The sequence below is a fragment of the Equus asinus genome, chromosome 26 (assembly GCF_041296235.1).
Source record: "Equus asinus isolate D_3611 breed Donkey chromosome 26, EquAss-T2T_v2, whole genome shotgun sequence".
NCBI lineage: Eukaryota > Metazoa > Chordata > Mammalia > Perissodactyla > Equidae > Equus > Equus asinus.
In genome coordinates this window covers 33,689,152-33,713,273 of record NC_091815.1, presented here as the reverse complement: position 1 = coordinate 33,713,273, position 24,122 = coordinate 33,689,152, and the positions used below count along the sequence as shown (strand labels likewise).

Sequence of the window (24,122 nt, the reverse complement as noted above, 5' to 3'; positions counted from 1 at the left end):
TGTACCCGTCACTTAGCCCCATTTTACAGATGAGGAAAGTGAGGCTCAGAGCCGTTAAGCAGCCTCCCTAAAGTCAAGTCTTTCCTAGAAAGATTCAAATGAAGCAGACAGGCAGATACAAGACCCAAAAGATCCCGGGCCCACGAAAAAAGGATCTGCCTACACTCCAGGTTCTCAGGACCCGGGGTGCCCGGATGCATGTCTTGCCCTGTCTTCGGTAAGGTATCTCTGTAGCCTTCCAGAAAATTCCCTTTTATCCTAAGCTAGCATGAGTGAGTTCCTTGCATCGAAAAGAATTCTAAAACAGTGGTATGGTGGAGTGGCTCATTTTGGCTCATGGGAACCGACTGCTAAAAATTCAGCAATCCTGGGGGCCAGCCTGGTGGCATAGCGGTTAAGTTGTGCACTCCACTTCAGTGGCCCAGGGTTGGCGGGTTTGGATCCCGGGTGCAGATACACACACTGCTCATTAACCATGCTGTGGCAGCATCCCATATATAAAGCAGAAGACGACTGGCACAGATGTTAGCTCAGGGCAAATCTTCCTCAGCAAAAACAAAAAGAAGAAAAAAATTCAGGAATTCTGTCATTTGGTTGTTCAATTATCTGGAGCTTGAAATCTGACGCGGTGGGAGCATTTACACTGCGGAAACTGGCAGAAGTCACATACCAGGGCTTTTGTTTTATTGCAGAGAGCTACTGAATTTTATTTTAGACCAGCACCCTATGGATTCTGAGGCAATGCAGAAGGAGACAAAGTTAAAGAGCAGGAGCCACCGGATGGAGCAGACCAGAAGAGACGAGAGGCCCCATGGCCTTGGCTGGGGCTTCCAAGGTCCCCTTATCGGTTTCATAAACACTGTGTGGTTCTGGAGCCAGCCCACTGGGCTGCCAAGTCTCAGAACTCAAATGGCCTCAAAGAGACCAGAAGTTGCAGCTTGCTGTCTCCCTCCCCTCAGAAGCCCAGCCGAGGTTGGTCAGGGTGTCTTAGAGAGCACGGGAACCATCATAAGAGGAAAGTTTCAGGCGTCTGGTGACAGTTTGCACCCATCTCTCCTCCGTCCAAGATGCGGTGGCGGTACACAGGCGTCAGTCTCCCATGGGCAGCCACAGGGCCTTGGTCTGTGCTGCCCGCAGCCCCAGCTCCGGACCTGCCCCCTCGGCGTCCTGATCCCAGGCCCGCGGGAGGCCCCTGTTCACCCACACTGGCTTCAGGTTTCCTGCTGAGGCCCACTCCACAAACTGGGAGCCCTGGCGAGGGGAGAGGGGGCATCAGCAATTCCGGCGGCTTGGTTGCTAAGCAGCTGCTGCCTTGGCAACAAGGACTCTTACTGAGGAGGGGCCTCAAGGCTTGACCTAGGCTCTCTGGCTACACTGCTCAGCTCCTAGCAAGAGAAACTTCCAGATGCTGAGGGAAACAGGGCTGACCTTTGTGGCTAGGGAATTTCCTCCCTGTTGACAGCCCACATGCAAAGGAATGGGGCCCGAGGCTCTTGTTAAGGAGGTTTAAGAGGGTGGACTGTGGGCTTCTGACTTTGTCGCTAGGATGTGGTCCTTAGCAACGGGTTGTCCAATAAGATTAGGTGTTTGGGATGGGTGGGGTCTCAGGCCCCTGTTGCTAAGGAGATCCTTTTCCTTAGCAACCAGGCTCTAACGGGGCAGGACCTCAGAACCTGGTTGCCAAGGAGTTTCTCCCCCTTAGCAACGGGAGTTCAGGTGCCGCCATGTTCCCAAAGATGCTGAGGAGAGGCAAACAAAGCATACCTGGACAGATCCGAAATACCACAGGGCCTGGACGTCCTGGTGCAAGGCCATGCAGCGGGTCAGGTGGTCACGGTCGCCTGTCACCACGTTCACCAGGCCTGCTGGCAACAAGGTGGCCACATCCTAGGGGATCGGAGAGTGGGTCATCCAGGGTGGCAAGGGAAAGAGTGAGAGAGCCCAAGGGCAGGGGAGCAGGGCGAGGTGTGAGCACCTGGGGAGTGGCCATGGGCTCCCGGAAGAAGTGGGGCTGGGGTCCTGGTCCAGAGAGAATGGTCATTGGGTCTACAAGGAGTGAAGGCTTGGATGTTGGGACTGGGGTTCTCCAGGGGGTGGGGGGAGAGCTGAGCTCTGTGAGGGCCTGGGGGCACCTTCCATCAGTCTGCTGCCCTGGGGCTGCTGGGAGCCACAGTGGACAGGCAGGAAGGCAAGTGACGGTACCTGGCAGACCTCCAAGGCGGGGATGGGACAGGTCCCGCTGGGCACCAAGACCACAGTGTTGCCGTGGGCCAGGGCGGGGGCCAGCAGAGACACGAAGGCCAGCAGGGGCCACTCGTCCGGGCACACGATAGCCAGCACACCCAGCGGCTCCCTCAGCCTGAGCACGGGACCTCTCAGCTCTGCTACCTGCAGGGACAGGCAGGAGGTCAAGGGCGGGACAGGGGAGCCTGACTGTCCTCCCAGGGCCTCCTCCATCACCCGCCCTTCTCTCCTCTCATCCCCATCTTCGCTTCATAACAATTCCTATAGCAATGTAACAGGTGATGGTTCAGAGCACAGACTCTGGAGCTAGGTGCTGGGTTCAAGTTCCGGCTCTGTCACTCACCAGCTGTGTGACCCTGGGCAAGTTACTTAACCTCTCTGGGCCTTAGTTTCCCATCTTTAAAGTGAGGCTAATCACAATGCCTACAACAGAGATTTGTTGTTAGGATGAAATGAGTTAATGTGTGTTGAGGGCTCAGAACCTGGGCCATGGGTTTGTTTGTGCGTGTATGTTTTTTGTGAAAGCTGTATTGAATATATTTGACATTCACTGAACTGCACACACGTTAAAGGGTACAATTTGGGGGCCAGCCTGGTGGTGCAGCGGTTAAGTTCACACATTCCGCTTTGCCAGCCCGGAGTTCACCGGTTCGGATCCCGGGTGCAGACATGGCACCGCTTGGCAAGCCATGCTGTGGCAGGCGGCCCACATATAAAGTAGAGGAAGATGGGCCCGGATGTTAGCTCAGGGCTAATCTTCCCCAAAAGAAATTCAAAATAAATAAATAAAGGGTACAATTTGATAGGTTTTGAGAAATGTGAAACCAACCACTACAATCAAGATAATGAACTTCAGGGCTGGCCCTGTGGCCAAGTGGTTAAGTTCGCGTGCTCTGCTTTGGGGGCCCAGGGTTCGTGGGTTCGGATCCTGGGTGTGGACCTACACGCTGCTCATCAAGCCATGCTGTGGCAGCGTCCCACATAGAGGAACTAGAAGGACTTGCAACTAGGACACACAACTATGCCCTGGGGCCTTGGGGAGGGAAAAAAAAGAGGTCCGAATCAGAATCCCAACGACATTCTGCACAGAAAGAGAACAAAGAATGATAACATTCATATGGGGTACAGAAGACCCCAAACAGCCAAAGCAATCCTGAGAAATAAGAACAAGGCTGGAGGCATTGCAATCTCTGACTTCAAAATAAATTACGAAGCCACAGTAATCAAAACAGCATGGTACTGGTACAAGAACAGACACACGGATCAATGGATCGGAACTGAAAGCTCAGAAATAAACCCACACGTCTACAGTCAGCTAATCTTCAGCACAGGAACCAAGAAGATACAACAGAAAGAGGAAAGTCTCTTCAATAAATGGTGCTGGGAAAACTGGCAAAAGGATGAAACTTGACCATTATGTTTCTCCATACACAAAAATAAACTCAAAGTGGACCAAAGACTTGAAGGTAAGACTGGAAACCATAAAACTTCTGGAAGAAAATACAGGCAGTACACTCTTTGACACGAGCCTTAAAAGGATCTTTGTAAATACCGTGTCTCCTTGGACAAGGAAACAAAAGAAAAAATAAACAAGTGGGACTTCATCAGACTAAAGAGCTTCTGGAAGGAAAAGGAAACCAGAATCAAAATGAAAAAACAACCCCCCAACTGGGAGAAAATATTTGCAAATCATATATCCGATAAGGGGTTAATCTCCATAATATATAAAGAGCTCACACAACCGAACTACAAAAAAAAAAAAAACAACCCAATCAAAAAGTGGGCAGAGGACGTGAACACACATTTTTATAAAGAAGATCTACAGATGGCCAATAAGTAGGTGAAAAGATGCTCAACATCACTAATCATCAGGGAAATGCAAATCAAAACTACACTCAGATATCATCTTCTGCCCGTTAGAATGGCTATAATGACCAGGGCAAAAAATAACAAATGTTGCACAGGGTGTGGAGAAAAGGGAACCCTCATCCACTGCTGGTGGGAATGCAAACTGGTGCAGCCACCATGGAAAATAGTACAGAGATTTCTCAAAAAATTAAAAATAGAAATACCATATGACCCAGCCATCCCACTACTGGGTATCTATCCAAAGAACTTGAAGTCAACAATCCAAACAGACTTATATACCCCTATGTTCACTGCAGCATTATTCACAACAGCCAAGATGTGGAAGCAACCCAAGTGCCCATCAACGGATGAATGGAAAGAAGATGCGGTATGTATATACAATGGAATACTACTCAGCCATAAAAAAGATGAAATTGTCCCATTTGCATCAACATGGATGGACCCGGAGGGTATGATGTTAAGCAAAATTAGCCAGACAGAGAAAGACAAACACCAGATGATTCCACTCATATGTGGAAGATAAACAAACACATGGACAAAGAGAAAAATTTCGTGGTTATGAGGGGGAAGAGAGAGAGGGAGGGCAAAGGGATGAAGGGGCACATTTACACCGTGTCTGACAAATATTAACGTACAACTGAAATTTCACAACGTTATAAACTATTTAGACCACAATAAAAAAAAAAAAGAGGAAGATTGGCAACAGATGTTAGCTCAGGGCCAACTTTCCAAAAAAAAAAAAAGAAGAAGAAGAGGACAAAAGACTTAAAAAAAAAAAAAAAGATAAAGATAATAATGAACTTTACCCCACAAAATTTCCTCGTGCCCCTTTGTAATCCTTCCCTCCTGCCCCTATTTGAACTCTCTCTGTCCTCAGACAACCTCTGATCTGCTTTCTATTAGTTTGTATGTTCTAGAGTTTTCTAGAACTTTCTAGATACGGAATCATACAGTCTTTTATCTGCTTTCTTTCACCAGCTCAGTCATTTTGAGATTCATCCATGCTGTAGCATGGACATTCCTTGACCGCCGAGCAGGATTCCACTGTGTGGATGAACCGCATCTCGTTTCTCCAGTAACCTATCGAGGGACATTTGGATTGCTTCCAGTTTTTGGCTACTCTGAATAATGCTGCTATAAACAACTGTATGTAAGTCTTTCTAGGGAATCTATGCTTTCAGTTCTTTTGGGATAAAACCTACAAATTAAGTCTATTGAAACAAATAACTAGGAATCATGGTGCGTTATATGGTAAGAGTGTACTTCATTTTTTAAGAAACTGACAAACTGTTTTCCAAAGGGGTCGTCCCTCTTACATCCACCTCACAGGGTGCGAGAGTCTCAGTTCCTCCACATTCTCACCAACACTTGCTATGGTCCGTCTTTTGAATGTCGCCACCCTAATGGGTGCATAATGATATCTCGTCGCGGTTTTGAGTTGCATTTCTCCAATGACTAACGAGCTTATTGGCCACCCACAAGCAAACAGTTTGTGAGCCTTTGGCTACGTCTCAGGCCTTAGGTGCTCAACTCATTTAGTCTCCGTCACAACTCCTCATGGTCAATACTGTCATATAATTGTATGACTGCAATCATTCATGGAGGAGACCCAGGTCCCATGACTTGCTATCTTTCTGTTATCTCCATCCCTGAGTACTCCTATGCCATCGCCCGAGTCGCTCAATCCTCCTGCCTTCTTCACTGGACCCGCCATATGGGTCACACCAACCCAGTATCCATATGCAGTTGCATATTATGTACATAAATGAAACAAAAGTCACACCAAGAATACTCTGTGCAATGTACTCTCTATTTTCTATCCTATTCTCTTTTTCTAAAAAAAAAAAAAAAAAGCCATGGGGCCTGGCACAGTGGTTAAGTTCACATGCTCCCCTGGGGCAGCCCAGGGTTTGCAGGTTTGGATCCCGGGTGTGGACCTACACACTGCTCGTCAAGCCATGCTGTGGCAGGCGTCCCACATATAAAATAGAGGAAGATGGGCACAGATGTTAGCTCAGGGCCAGTCTTCCTCAGCAAAAAGAGGAGGATTGGTGGCGGATATTAGCTCAGGCCTAATCTTCCTCACCAAAAAAAAAAAAAAGAAAAGAAAAGAGAAAAAATTCACGGTTCCAACTCACTAAATTGATTTTACAGCCCAGTAATGGGTCACTTAAAACCATCTGAAACGCTCCTCTATAAGGTGAGCCATATGCCCATTACACAGATGAGAATATCAAGGTGCAGAAAGGTGAGGCCACTTGCCGATGACCATGCAGCTGGGAGCCAGTGGGGCTGCGCCTGGACCCCACATCTGGCTTGCTCATTCCAGAGCCTCCGCTCTGACCCCACTGCAGACCGCCCACCTGGCTGCCCACACACGGACCCCTCTCACCTGCAGGGTGTGGCCCTGGGCCTGGGCCCGGGCCCCCCAAGCCCGAAGCCGCCTCACACTCAGCTCCACCTCGGCCTTGGCGACCTTGAGCTCCACTCCGTGCCTCTCCAGCCTCGCGGCCAGTGCGGACTCCCTGCGCTCCAGCGCAGCCGCCAGGGCCCCCAGCAGGGCTGCCCGAGCCCCTGGCGACTGGCCCACCCAGCTGCGGGCGGACAGTGCACATCGGGGTCGGCATCCTGGTCCCGGCTCTTCCCAGGTGCCCCACCTCTGTCCGCAGCCCCTACCCCGGGGGTCCAGGCCCCACAGCCCATCCTTCTGGGGAGGGGAGTGAGGGGCCAGACCCACATCCCATCAGCCCTTGGGGGTCCCAGACTGCCCCCTCTGATGCCCCACGACCCCTGGGCTCTCCCGTGTGACCCGCTTACCCAGGGGCAGCCTGGTGGGCAGCCTCCACAGCACCGCGGATGTCCTTGGCTCCGCCCTCAGCCACGTAGCCATGGAGATTGCCGTGGGAATCCTGGATGGGCCTGGAGCTCCGGGCCCCAGGAGCCTGGAAACGGCCCCCCACGAAAAGCCCATAGGGGGGTGCTGGGCTGGAGCAAAGTGACGCGTGAGGCTGGGTCCTGGGGCCAGGGCTGCTCAGAGCCCATGGCCTCCCATTGGATGAACCACCCCAGCTCCCACGAGCCTCTGGGGGACCCCGAATCCCTGGCCCCAGGAGTCTCTGGGAGAGCAGACTTTCACTTAACAGAATTAAGACTCTCATCAGGGGTCGGGGTGAAGGCATCAGACCCTGAATGCAATCCTCAGCAAGCCCCTCGATGGCTCTAACAAATTGCCCTCCAGGCCAGTTGGCCACAACCTCCCCTCGCCCAGTCCACACCCTCACGGATTCTGGGCGTTGCAGCCCCTGGAACAGCTCACCTGGGCCCTGTTTCAGGCCCAGCTGGAAGGGTGGAGGGGACAGCAAGGCCAAAGGTGTCATAGTTCAGATTCTCGGAAAGGGAGGGCTGCCGGGCAGGAGTCCCTGAGGGCTGCAGATACTCATAGAGACCCTATGAGAGGGACAGTGTCAAGAGGATGCAAGGTGGCCACAGGGTGGACGGAAGGGTGGGATGGGTGGGGAGGGGGCACTCACATCTGGGCCCCCGTGCCAGGAAGACCCACTCTCCTTGCAGCCACCTGTGGGCACGGCAGGGTCTCTGAGACCGTGGGCATTGATCCACACTATTCCCATCCGGAGCCTGTGGGGACAGAGGGGGACATCAGAGAGAAGAAGAGAAAGCTGAGGGAGGCAGTGAATCAGAGAGAGTGTGGGGAGAGGGACCAGACAGAGAGGCGGGGACACCAAGACTGAAGCTGGGCCATCCCAACAGGCCGCTTCTTGGGCCCCTGCAGGTGCCAACTGACCCGTAGCCCAGCTCTAGGGCCTGCCCCAGCCTCTCGCTCCACACACTGGCACTGCCTCCTCGGGGCGTCCCGTTGGCCACTGCCAGGGCCTCCTTGGCTGTGCGGAATGGGGAGGCCACCACCAGAGGCCATGGCACCTGGAAGGGGTGACGAGGGAGTTCAGGCGGCCTGGCCAGCCCCTCCCTCTGACACCCCACCCACTGCGGGACCAGCCGAGAGTAGTCAGCAGCCCCCAGACCCAGGCCAAATGGCCAGCCCAGGAGCCTCCGCAGCTGGAGTGCTGCTGCCCATATCAGGCTGAGGACATGGGGATGGAACAGGATCTCTGGGGTCCTACGGGGCTCACCTCAGTCTGGGCACATGGGGAGGCTGGGGGCAGGTCAGAGATCAAGGTTGGTGGATAGAATGGGCTGTCTGAGGGCACATCGCCAGCCTGGAATACCTGGGGAGAAAGAGACATAGATCGAGAAGTCCACCCCCAGCCCCTCCTCCCTCAGACCCGGGAGCCCAGCCCCCAGCCCCTCCTCCCTCAGACTGGGGAGCCCAGCCCCAACCCCTCCTCCCTCAGACCCGGGAGTCCAGGCCCCCAGCCCCTCCTCCCTCAGACCCAGGAGTCCAGGCCCCCAGCCCCTCCTCCCTCAGACCCAGGAGTCCAGCCCCCAGCCCCTCCTCCCTCAGACCCAGGAGTCCAGCCCCCAGCCCCTCCTCCCTCAGACCCGGGAGTCCGGGACCCCAGCCCCTCCTCCCTCAGACCCGGGACCCCAGCCTCTCCTCCCTCAGACCCGGGAGTCCAGCCCCCAGCCCCTCCTCCCTCAGACCCAGAGGTCCAGCCCCCAGCCCCTCCTCCCTCAGACCTGGGAGTCGGGCCTCCAGGTCCCTCCTCGCCGGCACCCCGGAGTCTCTGCTCCCAGCTCACCTGTGCGCCCTGGCTCTGGGCCTCACGCACATAGCGCTGGGCCAAGTCACGTGCGGCAGCCCCTCGGGCCCCCATGTCCACAGCCCCGTCCAGCCCTCGGCCAACCCGAAGCCGCCCCATCCGTGCCTGGAGCCGTGTCATCGTCTCATCCCACACAGACTCCTGTATGAGAAGCCTGAGGCCGCCCTGATAGGAAAAGGGGTGTCAGGGCAGGTGAACTCAGGGCCCATGTGGTGGGGACAGGTCCCCACAGAGGGCCGAGACTCAGGGACACACATGAACACATTAAAGGGGGATCAGGGAAAAGTGGCCGAGGACCCTGGGGACTCTGAGGCCCCGAAGCCCAGGTACGAGATGGAGTTACAGAAAGTTGGTGATTCAGAGTGAAGAGAAAGGTTGGAAAATGAGAGACATGGATACTCCGAAAAATGAAGAGAGTCCTAACGAATAAGAGATACAGAGCCTCTGACTCTGTAAGACCATGAGAGCCAGGATGTGGGGATTCAGAAACTTGGGGTGATGAGGAGCCCCACATAAGCGACAGTGTAAAGATAGAGCTTTGGGATGCAAAGAACTGAAAATGAACATGAACAGAGACGCAGGGCCCCAAGGTCTGGACAGAATGCACAGCCCTGAGGACACGAGGGGACATGAGTGCACGGGTCTTACCTGGCTGCGGTCGGACCAGGTTGCATCCACAACACCCTCCACAGCCGAGTCCACATCAGCTGCCTCCGTCAGCAGCAGCAGCGACTCGGCCCCCAGGGCCAGGCTCAGCTCGAGACCCTGGCCCGCCAGGGTCCGCCGAAGGGCACGTCCTTCCTGTGGGACCCCCGCAGGGTTCAGCCCGGGGAAGAGCCTTCCAGCCCCAGAGCCGTGTCTCATCCCCCTCCCAGACCTGAAAATACCTCGACGGCTCCACAGAAGGCCACCTTCTGGACTCCAGGCTGGGAGGCCAGGACTGGCCCCAGGGAGGTAGGGCCACTGATCACGTTGAGGATTCCTGGGAATGAGCCCAGTTCTCCTGCCAGCTGGGCCAGGAGGAGGGGCGCCGGGGAGGCTGGGGGCACGAGGACCACCACAGTGCAGCCTGGGGAAGGTAGGCAGCTCAAGGATCCTGGAGTCCCAGCCCCCAGCCCTTCCTCCCTCAGACCCAGGGATCCAGGCCCCCAGCCCCTCCTCCGTCAGACCCAGGGGTCCAGCACCCAGCCCCTCCTCCCTCAGACCCAGGGATCCAGGCCCCCAGCCCCTCCTCCCTCAGACCCAGGGGTCCAGCCCCAGCCCCTCCTCCCTCAGACCCAGGAGTCCAGGCCCCCAGCCCCTCCTCCCTCAGACCCAGGGGTCCAGGCCCCAGCCCCTCCTCCATCAGACCAGGAGTCCAGCTCCCAGCCCCTCCTCCTTCAGACCCAGAAGTCCAGGCCCCAGCCCATCAATTACCCACAGCCAGGGCAGGGCAAATCCTCCACATCATCTCAAGGAAGGAGAATGTGGGTGGCACAATGAGACCAATTACTCCTGCAAGAACAAATGAGGGGACTGGGGCAGGCACCGATGGGTCATAAGGGAGGCCGGGGCTGGGGGCCAGGACTCCTGCTTCTCACCCATGGGCTCCCAGCCTGCCAGCGCCTCCTCCTGGGTGTGTGCCTGGACTGCATGGTACTGGAGCAGCTGCTGGGCCAGCGGGACATCCCTGTCTCGAACCTCTCGAACGGCCCGTCCAGTAACCAGGGACTCCAGGGTCCACAGCAGGCGCTGGTGCTTCTGGATCATCTTGGCCAGCCTGTGGAGAAAACAAGTGGGAAAGTCATTTCCCACTATCCCTCAGCCTGGCGGAGGCCTGGAACATGCCCCATATACCTGGACTACAATTCCCATGAAACCCTGGGGGCATCCCCACCATTTACTAGGGGTGGAAGGCACCAAAGATTCATGGGAAATGTAGTCTGGGAACACTCCACACTTGAGAGTGCAGTGTAAAGATGTTGGCCACTTGTAACCCCCAAAGGTGCTGGGAAATTGAGGCTTAGGCTATAATATCAATTGCACTCTGGGAAATGGAATCTTTGTCTCCAGCTGCCCCAAGAATGTGCTGGAAAATGGCTCCACCAGTCCCGGTGAGCTGCAGAGAAATGGAGCTCGGATGAGCCCCAAGGATATTCTGAGAAATAGAGGCTTTGTCATTACTGTCCCAGTGGATAGTGGGAAACAGATGTTTTAGTTGCTAAAGGCTCAAAGGCATGCTGGGAATACGAGCCTTAGCTGCCATGAATTCAATGGGATATTGGGAAATAAAGTTTTGTTCCCAAGTCCTTCCCCACCTCCTGGGGTCCAGATCTCAACTACATTACCTGGTCAGGTGCTGGGCCCGACGGGCTCCGGGGAGCGTGCTCCAGTTCTCCAACGCGGTCCTGGCTGCCTCCACGGCTGCCGCCACATCCTCCGCCTGGGCCTGGAGGCAACTGGCCAAGTTCTCTCCTGGGAAGATGAATGGGAGGGAAGGGAGCCCATGTCAGAACTGGAGGGGGCTGAGATTTCTGGAGCCCAGTAGCATCCCAAGGCAGTAAAGTTTGTCTCCAGCCTACTCTGGGTCTCAGTTTTGTCCTCTGACAAATGGGGATAAATCTATCGGTCATTGCTCTGGCTGGGTCCCACAGACAAGAAAGGGATTTTAGTAGACAGTGACTTCAAAAAGTATCCACAGGGGGGGCTGGCCCTGTGGCCGAGTGGTTAAGTTCGCGCGCTCCGCTGCAGGCGGCCCAGTGTTTCGTTGGTTCGAATCCTGGGCGCGGACATGGCACTGCTCGTCAGACCACGCTGAGGCAGCGTCCCACATACCACAACTAGAAGAACCCACAACGAAGAATATACAACTATGTACTGGGGGGGCTTTGGGGAGAAAAAGGAAATAATAAAATCTTTAAAAAAAAAAAAAAAAGTATCCACAGGGAATTGGGACCATAATTAGGATGCTGATTATCAGAAAGAGCTGGAAATCTCAGCCTCCTCCTCTCACCAGTTGCTCCCTGCCCTCAGGGCCCTGAGCAAAGAGAACGGGGTGTTGTTGGTGGGTACGGCTGGGGGTCTAGACACCTCTCCCTCCCAGAATGACTGGGGACACCTCATACCTGTGATGGGATCCTGGCAAGGCACTGAATTCCTATGTTCCGGCTTTAACCACTTTCCATTTACATAGTGACCCAAGTGCCGGTCCTGGGTGTCCAGCCAGGCCTGGGGGAGAGGGGGACAGTTTGGAAAGGGGTCTAGGAGGCAGCTGGGAGAGCTCAGTCCCCATGCAGAGTCTGGGTCAAACGGCAGCCCCAGGGGTAACATTGATGAACCGCCAAACTGTTTTCCACAGCAGCTGCACTGTTTCACATTGCCACCAGCAACATATGAGGGGTATCCTATTGGCTTTTAAACATAAACGTGAATGTAAGATGAATGAAACTGTTAGTGCCACCTAAATAGCTTAAGATAAATACAGCCGATGGTTAGCATAAGGGAAGCCATCTTATAGAGGGAAACTACGTTGGGACTCTAACAAGACCCCCCTTTTCCTCATTAGCAATGCTCCAGTTCGCACATAGCTTAGGAAAGTACACATCTGCTTCTCTATTTTTGAAGGCTTGGCTTATACACAGACCTCCTTATTCTGATAAGACGATAACTTTGTTTTTTCAGCTTTTCCAGGGATGTGACGACCTTCGGGAAAAAACCTCTGCTGATATCCGTCGTGGGTGAAGAGAGAAAGGAATGTTCTGTAGTCTCAAGGATGACAGCTCCAGATGGTCAACATCCCAAGACCCCCCCTTTGTAGCCCATTTGTCCACAAAACTGCTTCAAAATTTTGTAGCTTTAAGATGGTTCTTTAGGACACGAGTCCACCATCTTCCCCCTTGCTGGCAAGCTGGAATAAAAGACCCTTTCTCTCCTACCATCTTGCCTCCCGACTGTTGGCTTGTCTTGTGGCGGATAGAAGATCCCCTTTGGCAGTTACAAAGCCTTTTCTCCTCCACGGAGAAATGACCTTAGGTTAACTTGCTATTTTCCTGGAAACCTGATACGATTCAGCTGCATTCTGAGGCAACATCGACCCCTGACAGGTCACTGTCCCTAGCCTGGGGAAACTGGGAAGACGCCGTAAATATCCAGTAGGAAGCCAGATCACTGGGGCTTTCTGGAGTGCTGTGCATTCTTGGGACGGGGCACGCCCCTTGCCAGGACCCTGGAAGCAATGCCCGGGAGTCTGGATCAAGCGGTAGTAGGCTCTCTTCGGGATGTATGCCTTCTATGCCAGGTGGCTTCCAGGCCTACCTGTGTGATGGCGTTCCCTCCCACCTCAGCTGTCAGCTGTCATCACGTGCGGGAGCAACGTGGACCCTCACTGAAGACACAGGGCTGATGCTACCCTGCCACGTGTAACTTATTTGGCTGTGAGGCATCTAACTGAGGCCAAGACAGCACACGGGCATTGCAGGAGGGGCAGCCTAGCATCGAGTTCCTGGAGTTAGGGGCCACACAGCCCAGGTTTGAATGTGGCCCCAGTGCTTACTTGCTGTGCAACCTTAGCCAGGGCCTTCGAACACCCTGGCCTTGGCTGAGCCAGCTGGGAGCTGACTGGCAGATGAGGATAATCATAGTCCCTCCCTACTCCACAGGGCCATGGTGAGGATCAAATAGACCAATACACGTCACAGGCTCAGAGCAGCACGACTTAAGACTTTCTTTTTTTTTTTTTGAGGAAGACTGGCCCTGAGCTAACATCCATGCCCATCTTCCTCTATTTTATACGTGGGACGCCTGCCACAGCATGGCTTTTGCCAAGCGGTGCCATGTCCGCACCCGGGATGCGAACCAGCGAACCTGGGGCCCCGGAAGTGGAATGTGCGCACTTAACCACTGCGCCACCGGGCGGGCCCCGAGACTTTCCATTAATTTTATTGCATTTCGCCTCCACGTCTGCTAAATGTTTCTCTCTCTCTCTGGTCCTGTCTTCCCTAAATCCTTGCTAAATCCAAGACACGCCTTCCTTCTACAAACTCTGTTTTCTCTTACCTTCCCCGATGCCACATTCTCCCGATTTTTCTCTAACCCTGCTTACTTTAAAATGAAATTGTCAGGGGCCGGCCCCATGGCCAAGTGGTTAAGTTCTCGCGCTCTGCTTCGGCGGCCCAGGGTTTCACCAGTTCAAATCCTGGGCGCAGATATGGCACCACTCATCAGGCCACGCTGAGGCAGTGTCCCACATGCCACAACTAGAAGGACCCACAACTAAAAACACACAACTATGTACTGGGGGATTTTGGAGAAAAAGGAAAAATAAAATCTTTAAAATGAAATGGTCAGCCAGAAGTCTCAAATTCAAACATACCTCCCCCCTGGCCCGCCGCCCCTGCCACCCAGGGAAAGAGACATTTTTGAAATAGTTGGGGATATATGAACATGAGCTGGGCATTAGATGATATTGAAGAAGGACTGTTAATGTTGCCAAGTGTGAAAATGGCACGGTGGTTACATTACAAAATGAGCCCTTATCTCGTAGAAATGAGGATTACAATATTTATGGGAAAATAACATGACAACTGGGATTAAAATCACTCCAGAAAAAAGGGAGAAAACAAAGAGATACAACATTAGACCAAATGTTGATAATTGTTGAAGTTGAGCGATGGGTAAACGGGAGTTCAGAATAATCAGTATTCTGCGGAAGTTTGCAAAACTTTCCCCAAAGAAAAACAAACCTCTAAAAGAATGTCCGCAGGGTGCTGCCAGGCCATATTAGTGCGAGAAGGGGGCCTGCTGGAGACTGGGAATTCAGGACTTGTCTAAAAACAGTCGCTACTGGATCCAGATGATTTTTGTCAGGAAATGTGAGCCAAAGCTTGCCAACTCTGAGGATTGGATTTTCAAGAGGAGCTGGAATCCCGGATGTTTACACGGAATTAGTTGTTGGCTAATTCACATTTTCAAACATAAAGGTCAGGCCAAAGAAAATGTTTGTGGGTTGAGTCTGGCCCACAGACTGTAAGGCTGAGACCCTGGCACCTTGGCTTGGGATGGTGGTGGGGGCATGGCCTCTGAATACGGGGGCTCAGCTTCACCTCCAAGTGTGGGAATTCTCTGTACTTTATCCCAGATCCTCTTATCTGAGTCTACACTCTATTTCTAGATAATCTGGTCACTCCCATGGTTCTTTCTACATGGGTGACTCCCAGGTCCGTTTCCAGATCTGAGGTTCAGGCCCAAGTGGCATTTGACTCCTGCCACAGCCCAAGGCTATCCCCAGGTCCTTTACACTCATTATGTGATAACCAAGCTCAGCCTCTGTCCCCCCTGAGTCTGGCTCTTCCTAGGTTCACCATGGGGTGGGGGCAGAAAAGCCACGCAGTCACATGACCAGACCCCAGTTCTTGCCCTCTCAATCCCCTATACCCTGTTTCTCCTGGATCTCTGCCTCATCCCCTCCTCTCCATCTCCACAGCCCGCGCAGGCTCTGGCCTCATCTTCTTCCACTTGGACCACAGTTCCAGCCTCCTTTTCTCTCCATTAAGAGAAGCCCAAGCTTCCCACGCCCGGGTGCTAGAGGCCCCTGTGGGATGACGAGAGCCCCACGGCGGGATTTTGAGGGGTCTAGGTAACTACAGAATATTCAAGGCACCCTATTTATGCACCAAGGAACCCCAAGGTGGTTCTGGGAGACGCTGAGGGGTCATGTGAGTCTTAGGGAAGTTCTGAAGAACCACGAGGGATCACGGGATCCTCATGAGGATTTTAAGAGGCCCTGAAGAATCACGGGAGCCCCAAGGGACATTCTGAGAGGCCGTGAGGGGTCAGGGGAGCCCCACGGGGGTCTTCGGAGGGGCAGCAGGTAATTACAGTAAGGTCTGATGTATTCTGGGGTTGAGAGTTCCCGAGATCATAGGAGCCCCGCAAGGATCGAGGGGGCCCTGAGAAATCACGAGGGCTCTACGGGGGTTTCGAAGGTCTCCGAGTGATAAAGGGAGCCCCCCAGGAATGCGGGGGGTCCTGGAGGACCATGAGAGCCACAGAATGTTCTGGGGGAAACGCGGGAGGTCTGAGGGGGTTCTGAGTGTCCTTGAAAGATCACGGAGCCCCAGAGGAATTCGGAGTCCCGGGGGATCACGGGAGATCCTGAGGGGGCCCTGAGGAATCCCAGGAGCCTCTCGGGGGGGTTCTGGGGAATCGGGGAAACACCTCCGTGAGCTCTGCAGCGCGGAGCACAACAGCTCCTAAGAATCAACGCAAGAGACTAAAAGGCTGAGACGGCCACCGCAAGGGCTCCTGGGAACATGCTCCAGGGCTGGGTCTAAGGCGGGGCTGCTGAACAGCCGCGGAGGATCACGGGAGTCCGCGCACAAAACAGGGCCTGGAACGGGGGGGGAAGGTGAGGGGGGACGTGTAGGCAGTGTGGCCAGGCAGGGCCTCACCAGTGCGCATGCGTGGCTCTCCGGCGCGGGTCCGTACTCCAGCGTGGTGAAGATTTCTCTGGCGCGGGGCGCTGTGCGCGTCGCCGCAGCCATCACCCGGCCTGAGCCGCTTTCCACGAAGGACTGCGGGGCTCTCTGCCAAAGGGGAACCTTGGGGTCCGAAGTCGGCACCACCCACTCCAGCCCCAGGGGCGGGGCTACGGAGATAGAGCGTAACCCCGCCTTAGGAGCCGGTGACCCCGCCTACAGGCCCGCCTGGGGGAATATAGTTTGGAGCATGCGCGGTCCTCAAAGCGGCGGGGGAAGAGGGAACAAAAATGTGGACGCCTCGCAAATAGTTAGGAGGACTCCAGACCGTACTGGTGTGTCTTCTCGCCCCCCTGTTCATATATGGGAGACAGGAAGTGCCGCTTTTAGTCCAAATTACGTTTACTAGAGAATCGACTCTAGCTCTGGGACGAAGTGATAGTTCAGAGATCAGAAGGGGGTCTTTTAGGATGGACATTGAAATTAAAGTTTTGAAAGTGTGCCAGCCTTGATTGCCCCGTTAGTTGGACAGACGTGTTTGTCGGGAGAAGTGTGGCTTTAAGCGACACAGGAAGTGTGGCACTTAGTGCGCAGTCTCAGGATTTAGTTTTGATTGGTTGAGGTGAGAGGCGGGGCTTCAGATTTAGGCCATGATTGGTCAGTAGCGCGCATGCGGTTGCGGGATTGACGAATGAACGTCCGGGTAGTCGGAAGTGTGGCTTGCGCAGAGGCCGGAAGAGTGGCTGTCATTTACACATGGGGCGGGTAGGACCTAGAGAGCTTGTAGAGATATTGGCTCCCAACGGATTTGACGACGGTATCTGGTCTGAGTGGAATTGTAGTCTCAGGCCAGATTCTTAGATTTTCGTACAGAATAGTGGCTCTCGGGAGTCGGTTGAGGGCCCGGCCGCAGGCCCCAGAGTTCGGATCCCGGCGAAGGTTCCCCACGTCGGGGTTGCTGAGGACGCCTAGGTCTCTTCCCCAGGGCCATGGCGGACTCGAGGCTGCTGGTGCCGGAGCTAAGCGAGGCAGAGACAATGGGCGCTGAGACGGCGCGTTTCGAGGAGCTGCTGCTGCAGGTGCGCCCTGACCAGCTCCTGGGTCCCTGGGTATTCGGGGGGTGTTTTTCCCTTAGTGCTCAGAGATGGGACTACAGTTCCCAGAATGCAGTAGGGCGGCAACTGGGCCTTACATGGAATTGTAGTTGCTGAACTCCCAGTTTGCTAGGTTCTGGAAGAAACGAAAGTGGGGTTGGGGTTGTTCTTTGGGATCCTCAAAGGAGGAAAAGGACATAGTATGTCTTATTCCCTGCACAGCTCTAATACATAAAAATCGCTCGATAAACGTTTGAAGAACAAAGGAGGGGTCTGATAACTCAGACGCCACATCTAGAGGTTGTTTTCCTTCACACAGGCCTCCAAGGAGCTCCAGCAAGCCCAGACAAGCAGACCAGAGTCAACACAGATCCAACCTCAGCCTGGTGAGGAAGGCAGAAACCCAAAGAGGGAGGGACAGAGTCCCAGAGAGAGGTGGACAGAGACTGGGGGCTGGGGACACAGAGAGGAGAGAGGAAAGAGACAGTAATAGAGCACAGAGGCCTGGTGGGGGGTGGGGGGTGGGGTGGAGTGAAGAGACCCAGAGAGAGCAGGGAAGGGGCCAAGATCCAAAGAGAGGATGGGGAGGACACGAGTGACTAGGGGGACAGCGGCTCAAAGATAGAAAGAGAATCAGAGATCCTAGGGGCAGGGAGGGGAACGGACCAGAACATGGAGGACCGAGACCCAAAAAGGAGGACAGATCAAAAGGCGGACGGAGATCGAGGAGTGCGTGGACAGAAACTGAGCCCCATGCAGAGACAGATGGTCAGGACAAACCCATTCCCACCAGGTTTCTGCGTAAAGACCAACTCATCGGAAGGGAAGGTTTTCATCAACATCTGCCACTCGCCCTCCATCCCTCCTCCTGCTGACGTGACCGAGGATGAGCTGCTTCAGATGCTGGAGGAGGACCAAGCCGGGTTTCGCATCCCTATGAGTCTGGGAGAGCCTCACGCCGAACTGGATGCAAGTCAGTGCCCTCAGAGGACCCAGGAATCCAGCCCCCTGGGTCCTCTCTTCCCTAGGATCCAAAAATCCAGGGCCCAGGATCCTCCTCCCTCAGGACCCAGAAATGTGGCCCCTCTGATTTGATCCTTTCTCCCGTGGTGAATCCCTAGCCTCCTGGGCATCCAGCACCTGCCGCATAGGGCAGTCCTGCTTCTGCCCACCTAGCCAGGCTGGCACTTCTCCCTGCCCCACCCTGGGGCGAGGGACGGCTGGGCAGTGTACTCATTAGTGGATCTCCTGGCTGTAGTCCCGGGCCAGCTCTCGCTCTCATCCCTGTTTTCTTCTCCTCCCTTCTTTCCTGTCTCTCTGTCTCCGCCTTGTCGACCTCTGTCTCTGTTGCATTTCTGTGTCTATATCGTTGTTTTTTCAAATCACATATGTCCCCTGAAGTCTCCTGCGACCAAGCTTTGGGCAGTGCCCTGGGGAGTAGGGACTTCTCAAGCCCGGAACTTGCCGGTGAGAAACTCCCAGTCTTGGGCAAGGGCGAAGGAGACAGATGGGACTTCAATGTGGTGTGATTGGTGCTGCGCTGCAGAGAGCTCTAAACCCCACCGAGGGATCAGGGAAGGCTTCCTGGAGGAGGCAATTCCAGATATAAGATTTGAAAGAACCAGAGGTGTTCTTCAGGCCAAGGCAGAGAAGAGAGTTCTAGGCAGAGGGGACAGAGGGATCCAGACAGAATGACTGAGTTGGACTGGTCAGTAATCAAGAGTGTTTGGAAGAAATTTAAAGGGACGAGGTGCTAGAGAAGTGAGCTTCTTTCCAGGTAGGAGGGGTAGACCACACAGGGCCTGCAGCCTAGGCTGAAGGACTCAGACCTTAGCCTGGGGGCACCGGGGAGCCATGGGAGGGGCAGGGTCAGCTCTGGGACACGGTGGGGAAGGACCAGAGGGGAAGAGGCTGGAGCTGGAGAGGAGACTGGTTATGAGAGTCCAGACTGGCAAATGCGTGTTTTGAGTGCTCATTTCCTGATCGCCTCCGAATCTCTCTGACTCTTGTGGCTGCTGTCCTTTATTGTTTCTTCCTCGTGTCTGTGTCTGGGCGGTGGCGTTCCCATGGAGGCCTGGGGGTCTCACCCCCTTTCTCTCCCCGCAGAAGGCCAGGGTTGTACCGCCTACGACGTAGCTGTCAACAGCGACTTCTACCGGAGGATGCAGGTTGGGGGCGGGGCTGCGGGTGAGGCCTGGGCTGGGGCGTCTTCCTCCACCTCCAGCCCTCCCGCATCTCTTCTGTGCTTCTCATTCCTAGAACAGCGATTTCTTGCGAGAGCTCGTGGTCACCATCGCCAGGGAGGGCCTTGAGGACAAATACAGCCTGCAGCTGAATCCAGGTGGGGGGCAGGGCCTGGGCCACCTGGCAGGGGAGAGGGAGAAGAGAGAGAAGAGGTCTCCCACTTTGGGAGAGGTGGGGCTGGTGCAGGCAAGGATTTTCTTAGCCCCTAGGCTGCGGATTCAGGGGAGAGGGCGAGGCTTCCCTAGGTGAACCCGGGGGCTGGGCCCGGCCCGGGATTCCTGGGAAGGGGCGGGGTCTGGAGAGCCTGTGAAGGACGGAGCCAGCGGTATCTCCAGGGGGCAGATTTTATTGGCTAATACCCCTGGAAGGGCGGGGCCAAGGTGGGCGGGGCTCCTAAAGCCAATCTTGAGGGTGTGGTCAGGTCCCTGGCATCCTCGGAGGGTCGGAGTCTCTCCCAGGAGGCTCTTCCAGTGTAGAACCTCCTAAGGGAGCCATGGGAGCCCTGACCCATGGGACCTTTGACCCTGCGCACCTTCCCCGCAGAGTGGCGCATGTTGAAGAACCGGGCTTTCCTGGGCTCCATCTCCCAGCAGAATATCCGGTCCCGGCAGCGTCCTCGGATCCAGGAGCTGGAGAACCTGTACACTTCCGACTCCCTCCGACCTGAGGAAAGGTGGGTCTTCGATGGGTTCCCTCTCTCCTGTTTCCCCAACGCTCTTTGCAGTCCCTCCCTCCCCATAGCCGGGCTGTGTCCTGGAGCTTTGGGAACCCAGAGAGGGGAGGAGCAGAACTCCCACTGAGAAGCCATCCTGAGGCAGCAGGGCTGGTGAGAGGGAGAAGAGGAGGGAACAGCATGCAGGCAGAAGGAACAGCCTCAGCAAAGACCTGGCAGATCTTTGTGATTCTGAGTCTTGTTCCTCCCAAGCCCTGAAAAGCCTCACTTGAACCTTTGGCTGGAAGCCCCTGATCTCCTCTTGGCTGAAATTGACCTCCCCAAACTGGTGAGTGCACGCTGGAGTAGAGTGGGAGAATGAGGTCTGCAAGGGCTGGGTTCTCCGAGAAGGAGTGATCTGGGCTTGTTTCGGGACCTGTGTGAGCCTGGCTACTGCTGCCCTCTGAGCGTGGGGCCTCCTTGTCCCATGGGGCCCTCAGGCTCACTTCCGGTGTCCCGAGGATGCCCAGAGCATTGTAAGCGCTCACTCTGGGAGACCTGTAATTACTGTCTCTCATCTCTCCCCTGGGAGATGAGACCCTTTAAATATGGTATCCCGACATGCGAGGCTTCTCTCCCGGGTTCATGTTATTATCACCCTGTTGCTGGGAAGGGAAGGGTGGGCTGATTCCACCACATCCCCAGGATGGAGCTCTGGGGCTGTCGCTGGAGATTGGGGAGAACCGCCTGGTGGTGGGGGGCCCCCAGCAGCTGTACCATCTGGATGCCTACATCCCCCTGCGGATCAACTCTGACGAGTGCAAGGCGGCCTTCCATCGGAAGAGAAGGGTACCTAGGGTGATGGGGGGAAGAGGGGGAGGTGCAGGGAAGTGGGGACACTGGGGGACCTGCACTCCTGGGTCTGAGGGAGGAGGGGGCTGGGGGCTGGACTCCTGGGTCCTGAATCCTCCTCCCCTTTCCTCTCTCTCCTCAGCAATTGATGGTGGCAATGCCCCTTCTGTCGGTGCCTTCTTGACCGGCTGTCTGCCCATCTTTCCGAGTGGGGAGAAGAGGCTGGTAGCTTCTTTAAAATTGAAATAAAAGATGTTTCCATTGTTCTGTCTCTGGCTGGGAGTACAGGGGAGTGGGAAGGAAGAGGGACATTGGACCATAGCCCTGGAGGCCCGTGGAGGTCCCTGCCCCAGCTCAGGCCCCGCGCTCTCCCCTGCATCCTCTCTCTGGCCTCCGTGCCTCCAGTCTCTCCCCACACTCCCCGTCCACTGCCCCTCCTTGGCTCCCAAGCGCCCCCAGGAAAAGGTCCAACCCCTCAGCCCAACCCTCCAGGCTCTGTGGTTTGGCCCCTTTCACACCTCATTTTGGCCTCTTCCTCTCTCTTATTCAGACTAGTCACATTGAACAGTGTTCTGACCACACGGGTTTTTTTGCACTTTAGTTTCTGCTGTTCCCTTTACTTACAATTTGTTCCATACAACCCAGGACATTTCTAGTCGTCTTGTCCTCACAGGGGACGTTTCCCCAGCCCTTTGGTGATCAGACCCACGCCATCATCTCTAGCCTTTCCTACCCCTCGAACTGAGAAGCTGCCCATTCCTGGAACTGTAATTCACATCACAATCACTGTTTTCCCACTTCCCGACTCTGCAAGTATCATTTTCTCTGCTGCGGATACTAACCCCTCCACCCCCGCACCCCCCGTCATCCTTTTATTGAGCTTTCCCTGGAAAGGTTTTCAAATTTCCAGCCTTCTCTGATCTTTCCTGGCTGAGTTAGAATCCTCCTCTGGTGGTCCCCAATACCCAGGGTTACACTCAAAGCTGTGTCCCCTGTGGTGTGACAATGCCTGACATACAGTAGGAACTCAATATTTATTGAATGAATGAATGATTGCCGACAGCCTCTCCTTCCGTAGCGAGTCCTAGGAGGATGAGAAAATAGAGGAGCCTCAGTGGTAAATGTTGGAAGGACAGCAAGGAGGTCGGTGTGGCTGGAACGGAGTGAATTGGGGGCGAGGGGGAGTAGATGGTGAGAAGGCGCAAAGGTAGGGGATGACATCGGATAGAGTGGTGCCTCTGAAGGAGCAAACGTGGTCGCCGTGTTCACCAGAGGGCGCAATGTAGCCTCAGCCCACGGTCTCAGAACTACAACTCCCAGCGGCCCTCGGAGTACGCGACCCTTTCGAAGCAAACGGTGAGGTCCAGCGGCCGCTGGGACTTGTAGTTCACACGGGAACCCTCCCTGGGAGGCCGAGAAACTCATTCCCAGGTCTTGAAAAAGTGTGGGGCTGGGTCCTTTCCGCCTTCCTCTATCTCCATGGTGATGGTTCCGGCGAAGGCCGAAGATTTGGCAGCAGCGGCTCCCCCTTCCCACTCCCTCCTCTTCACCATCTGCTCCACCTTCACACCTGGCTCGGAGCCGCGGCCGCCGCCTCCGCACCCAGGCGGGGAATTCTGCCGCCACAGGGTGGCGCGTGGGGACTGCTCCGCCGGCTACTCCTCCCTGGGACCCAGGGGTCCGGGCTCCCCGGGAATCTGGGTGTTTCTCAAACATAGGCAAAACTGTGAGACCCAGAGACCCAGCGAGACAAGGCGAGGGGCGAGAGGCCGCGGCGGGCAGTGGCAGCCAGGCCACGCCGTCCGTAGCGCCCGCCCGCCGCACCGACTGCTCCCTTCCACCCCCTTGCGGGCCTGTGCCACATCATGAAAATTTAATCCCAAATGCATTTGCGGCCCGAAGAAGGGGGGGAAGGGAGCACGCTCCTGGGGCCTGCCTCTGGCAGTGGACTCAGCGTCGGGGAGGGGGCTGATCTGGAGAGAGGAGCCGGGCAGGACGCGCCTGCCGGCTGGGGACTCAAAAGAGTCGGGGTTCAACCCCAGAGGGGCGGGGCTGGAACTCGTGGGTGGAGCAAGAACTCAGAGGGTGGGGACAGATCCAGGAAGTGGGCGGGGACAAATCTCAGCGGGAGGGGACAAGACTCAGCCGGTGGGGAGAGAACCCAATGGGTGCGGACAGAATTTAGACGGACAGATTCCAGGGGGTGAGGGCGAAAATCAGCAGGGACAGATCCCAGAGAAGGAGATAGAACTCTGGGAGCGAGGACAGAACTCAGGGGGTGGAGAAATATCCAAGGGAGCGGGGACACAACTCAAGGGGGTTGGAGACAGGACTCAAAGGGCAGGATAGATCCCAGGGTGGGAAGGCAATTATGACCTGTAACTGGGGGGCGCGGAATATAACTGTAGGGGTGGAACTCAGAAGGGAAGGAAATCGGGGCGAAGGGACTGGGAGGGGGATGCGCCCAGAGGGGGAGTAGACCTGGAGAGACGTGAGATTCCAAAGGGGAAAGGCGGACACAGGTGGATGGAAGTTAAGAGGGAGGAAACTGGATGAGGGAAGAACTCGAGGGGACAATGGGTGCATCGAAGTGGGGGTTGGGATTTCCGGGGGAAAGAATTCTCTGAATGAGAAAAGTACCCTCTGAATGAGAGAGCTGGATCTGGGGATGACGCGGGATGGGGATGGAACTCGGGGGGCGGGAGGTAGAACTGGAGGGCCCAGAAATTCGGAGGGATGGGACTGGGAGGAGGAAACGCAGAAGGAAACTCAGAGGAAGATGGAAGCACAGAGGACGAAAATGCGGGGACGAATTTAGGGGAAACTGAAGTGAGGGGGACAAATCTCAGTTGGGGAAGAGAACTCAGGAGGAGAGAAAATCTAGGATAGAAGGCGCTGGAGGGGTGGGGAGGGGGGCGTGGCACAGGGGCGAGTAACTCCGGCAAGACTTCAGTTTAGAAGCCAGAGGCGTGGT

At 55.2% G+C, this 24,122-nt stretch overlaps 2 protein-coding genes across 7 annotated transcripts; one reads left to right on the top strand and one right to left on the bottom strand.

Annotated features, from left to right (window-relative positions):
- Window positions 1-676: 676 nt before the first annotated feature.
- Window positions 677-16,416, bottom strand: ALDH16A1 (aldehyde dehydrogenase 16 family member A1). 5 transcript variants are annotated; one of them, XM_070498172.1, is made up of 18 exons: window positions 16,280-16,416; window positions 14,573-14,747; window positions 11,957-12,059; window positions 11,180-11,306; window positions 10,433-10,611; window positions 10,269-10,346; window positions 9,740-9,921; window positions 9,501-9,653; window positions 8,832-9,017; window positions 8,262-8,357; window positions 7,916-8,052; window positions 7,644-7,749; window positions 7,430-7,560; window positions 6,931-7,098; window positions 6,506-6,707; window positions 2,203-2,388; window positions 1,765-1,887; window positions 677-1,251 (listed from the first exon to the last, which is right to left on the bottom strand). In XM_070498172.1, exons 2-18 carry the CDS (start codon window positions 14,606-14,608, stop codon window positions 1,090-1,092), a joined length of 2,355 nt encoding a protein of 784 aa, XP_070354273.1. In that variant the 5' UTR covers window positions 14,609-14,747; window positions 16,280-16,416; the 3' UTR covers window positions 677-1,089. The 5 variants fall into 5 exon arrangements, with proteins under 5 accessions (XP_070354273.1, XP_070354275.1, XP_014707781.1 ...); XM_070498174.1 differs by lacking the exon at window positions 10,269-10,346; XM_014852295.3 differs by lacking the exon at window positions 14,573-14,747 and having other exon boundaries at window positions 16,280-16,411.
- Window positions 15,547-21,412, top strand: PIH1D1 (PIH1 domain containing 1). 2 transcript variants are annotated; one of them, XM_014852299.3, is made up of 10 exons: window positions 15,547-15,699; window positions 17,292-17,385; window positions 17,720-17,786; window positions 18,194-18,373; window positions 19,507-19,568; window positions 19,660-19,741; window positions 20,188-20,317; window positions 20,570-20,645; window positions 21,002-21,145; window positions 21,291-21,412. In XM_014852299.3, the coding sequence occupies exons 2-10, from the start codon at window positions 17,296-17,298 to the stop codon at window positions 21,330-21,332; spliced, it is 873 nt and encodes a 290-aa protein (XP_014707785.2). In that variant the 5' UTR covers window positions 15,547-15,699; window positions 17,292-17,295; the 3' UTR covers window positions 21,333-21,412. The 2 variants fall into 2 exon arrangements, with proteins under 2 accessions (XP_014707785.2, XP_044615063.1); XM_044759128.2 differs by lacking the exon at window positions 15,547-15,699 and adding an exon at window positions 16,507-16,641.
- Window positions 21,413-24,122: the final 2,710 nt, after the last annotated feature.

What these genes read in the sequence shown, in the direction of transcription:
- PIH1D1 (XM_014852299.3), top strand. Translation starts at nt 17,296, where the DNA reads ATGGCGGACTCGAGGCTGCTGGTGCCGGAGCTAAGCGAGGCAGAGACA. An exon ending in TCCCTCCGACCTGAGGAAAG is followed by an intron (nt 20,318 to 20,569) that starts GTGGGTCTTCGA and finishes GTTCCTCCCAAG; the next exon opens with CCCTGAAAAGCCTCACTTGA. An exon ending in CCTTCCATCGGAAGAGAAGG is followed by an intron (nt 21,146 to 21,290) that starts GTACCTAGGGTG and finishes CTCTCTCCTCAG; the next exon opens with CAATTGATGGTGGCAATGCC.
- ALDH16A1 (XM_014852295.3), bottom strand. Translation starts at nt 16,372, where the DNA reads ATGGCTGCGGCGACGCGCACAGCGCCCCGCGCCAGAGAAATCTTCACC. An exon ending in TTGCCAGGATCCCATCACAG is followed by an intron (nt 11,307 to 11,956) that starts GTATGAGGTGTC and finishes TCATCTTCCCAG; the next exon opens with GAGAGAACTTGGCCAGTTGC. An exon ending in CCCAGGGCCACACCCTGCAG is followed by an intron (nt 2,389 to 6,505) that starts GTGAGAGGGGTC and finishes CTGTCCCTGCAG; the next exon opens with GTAGCAGAGCTGAGAGGTCC.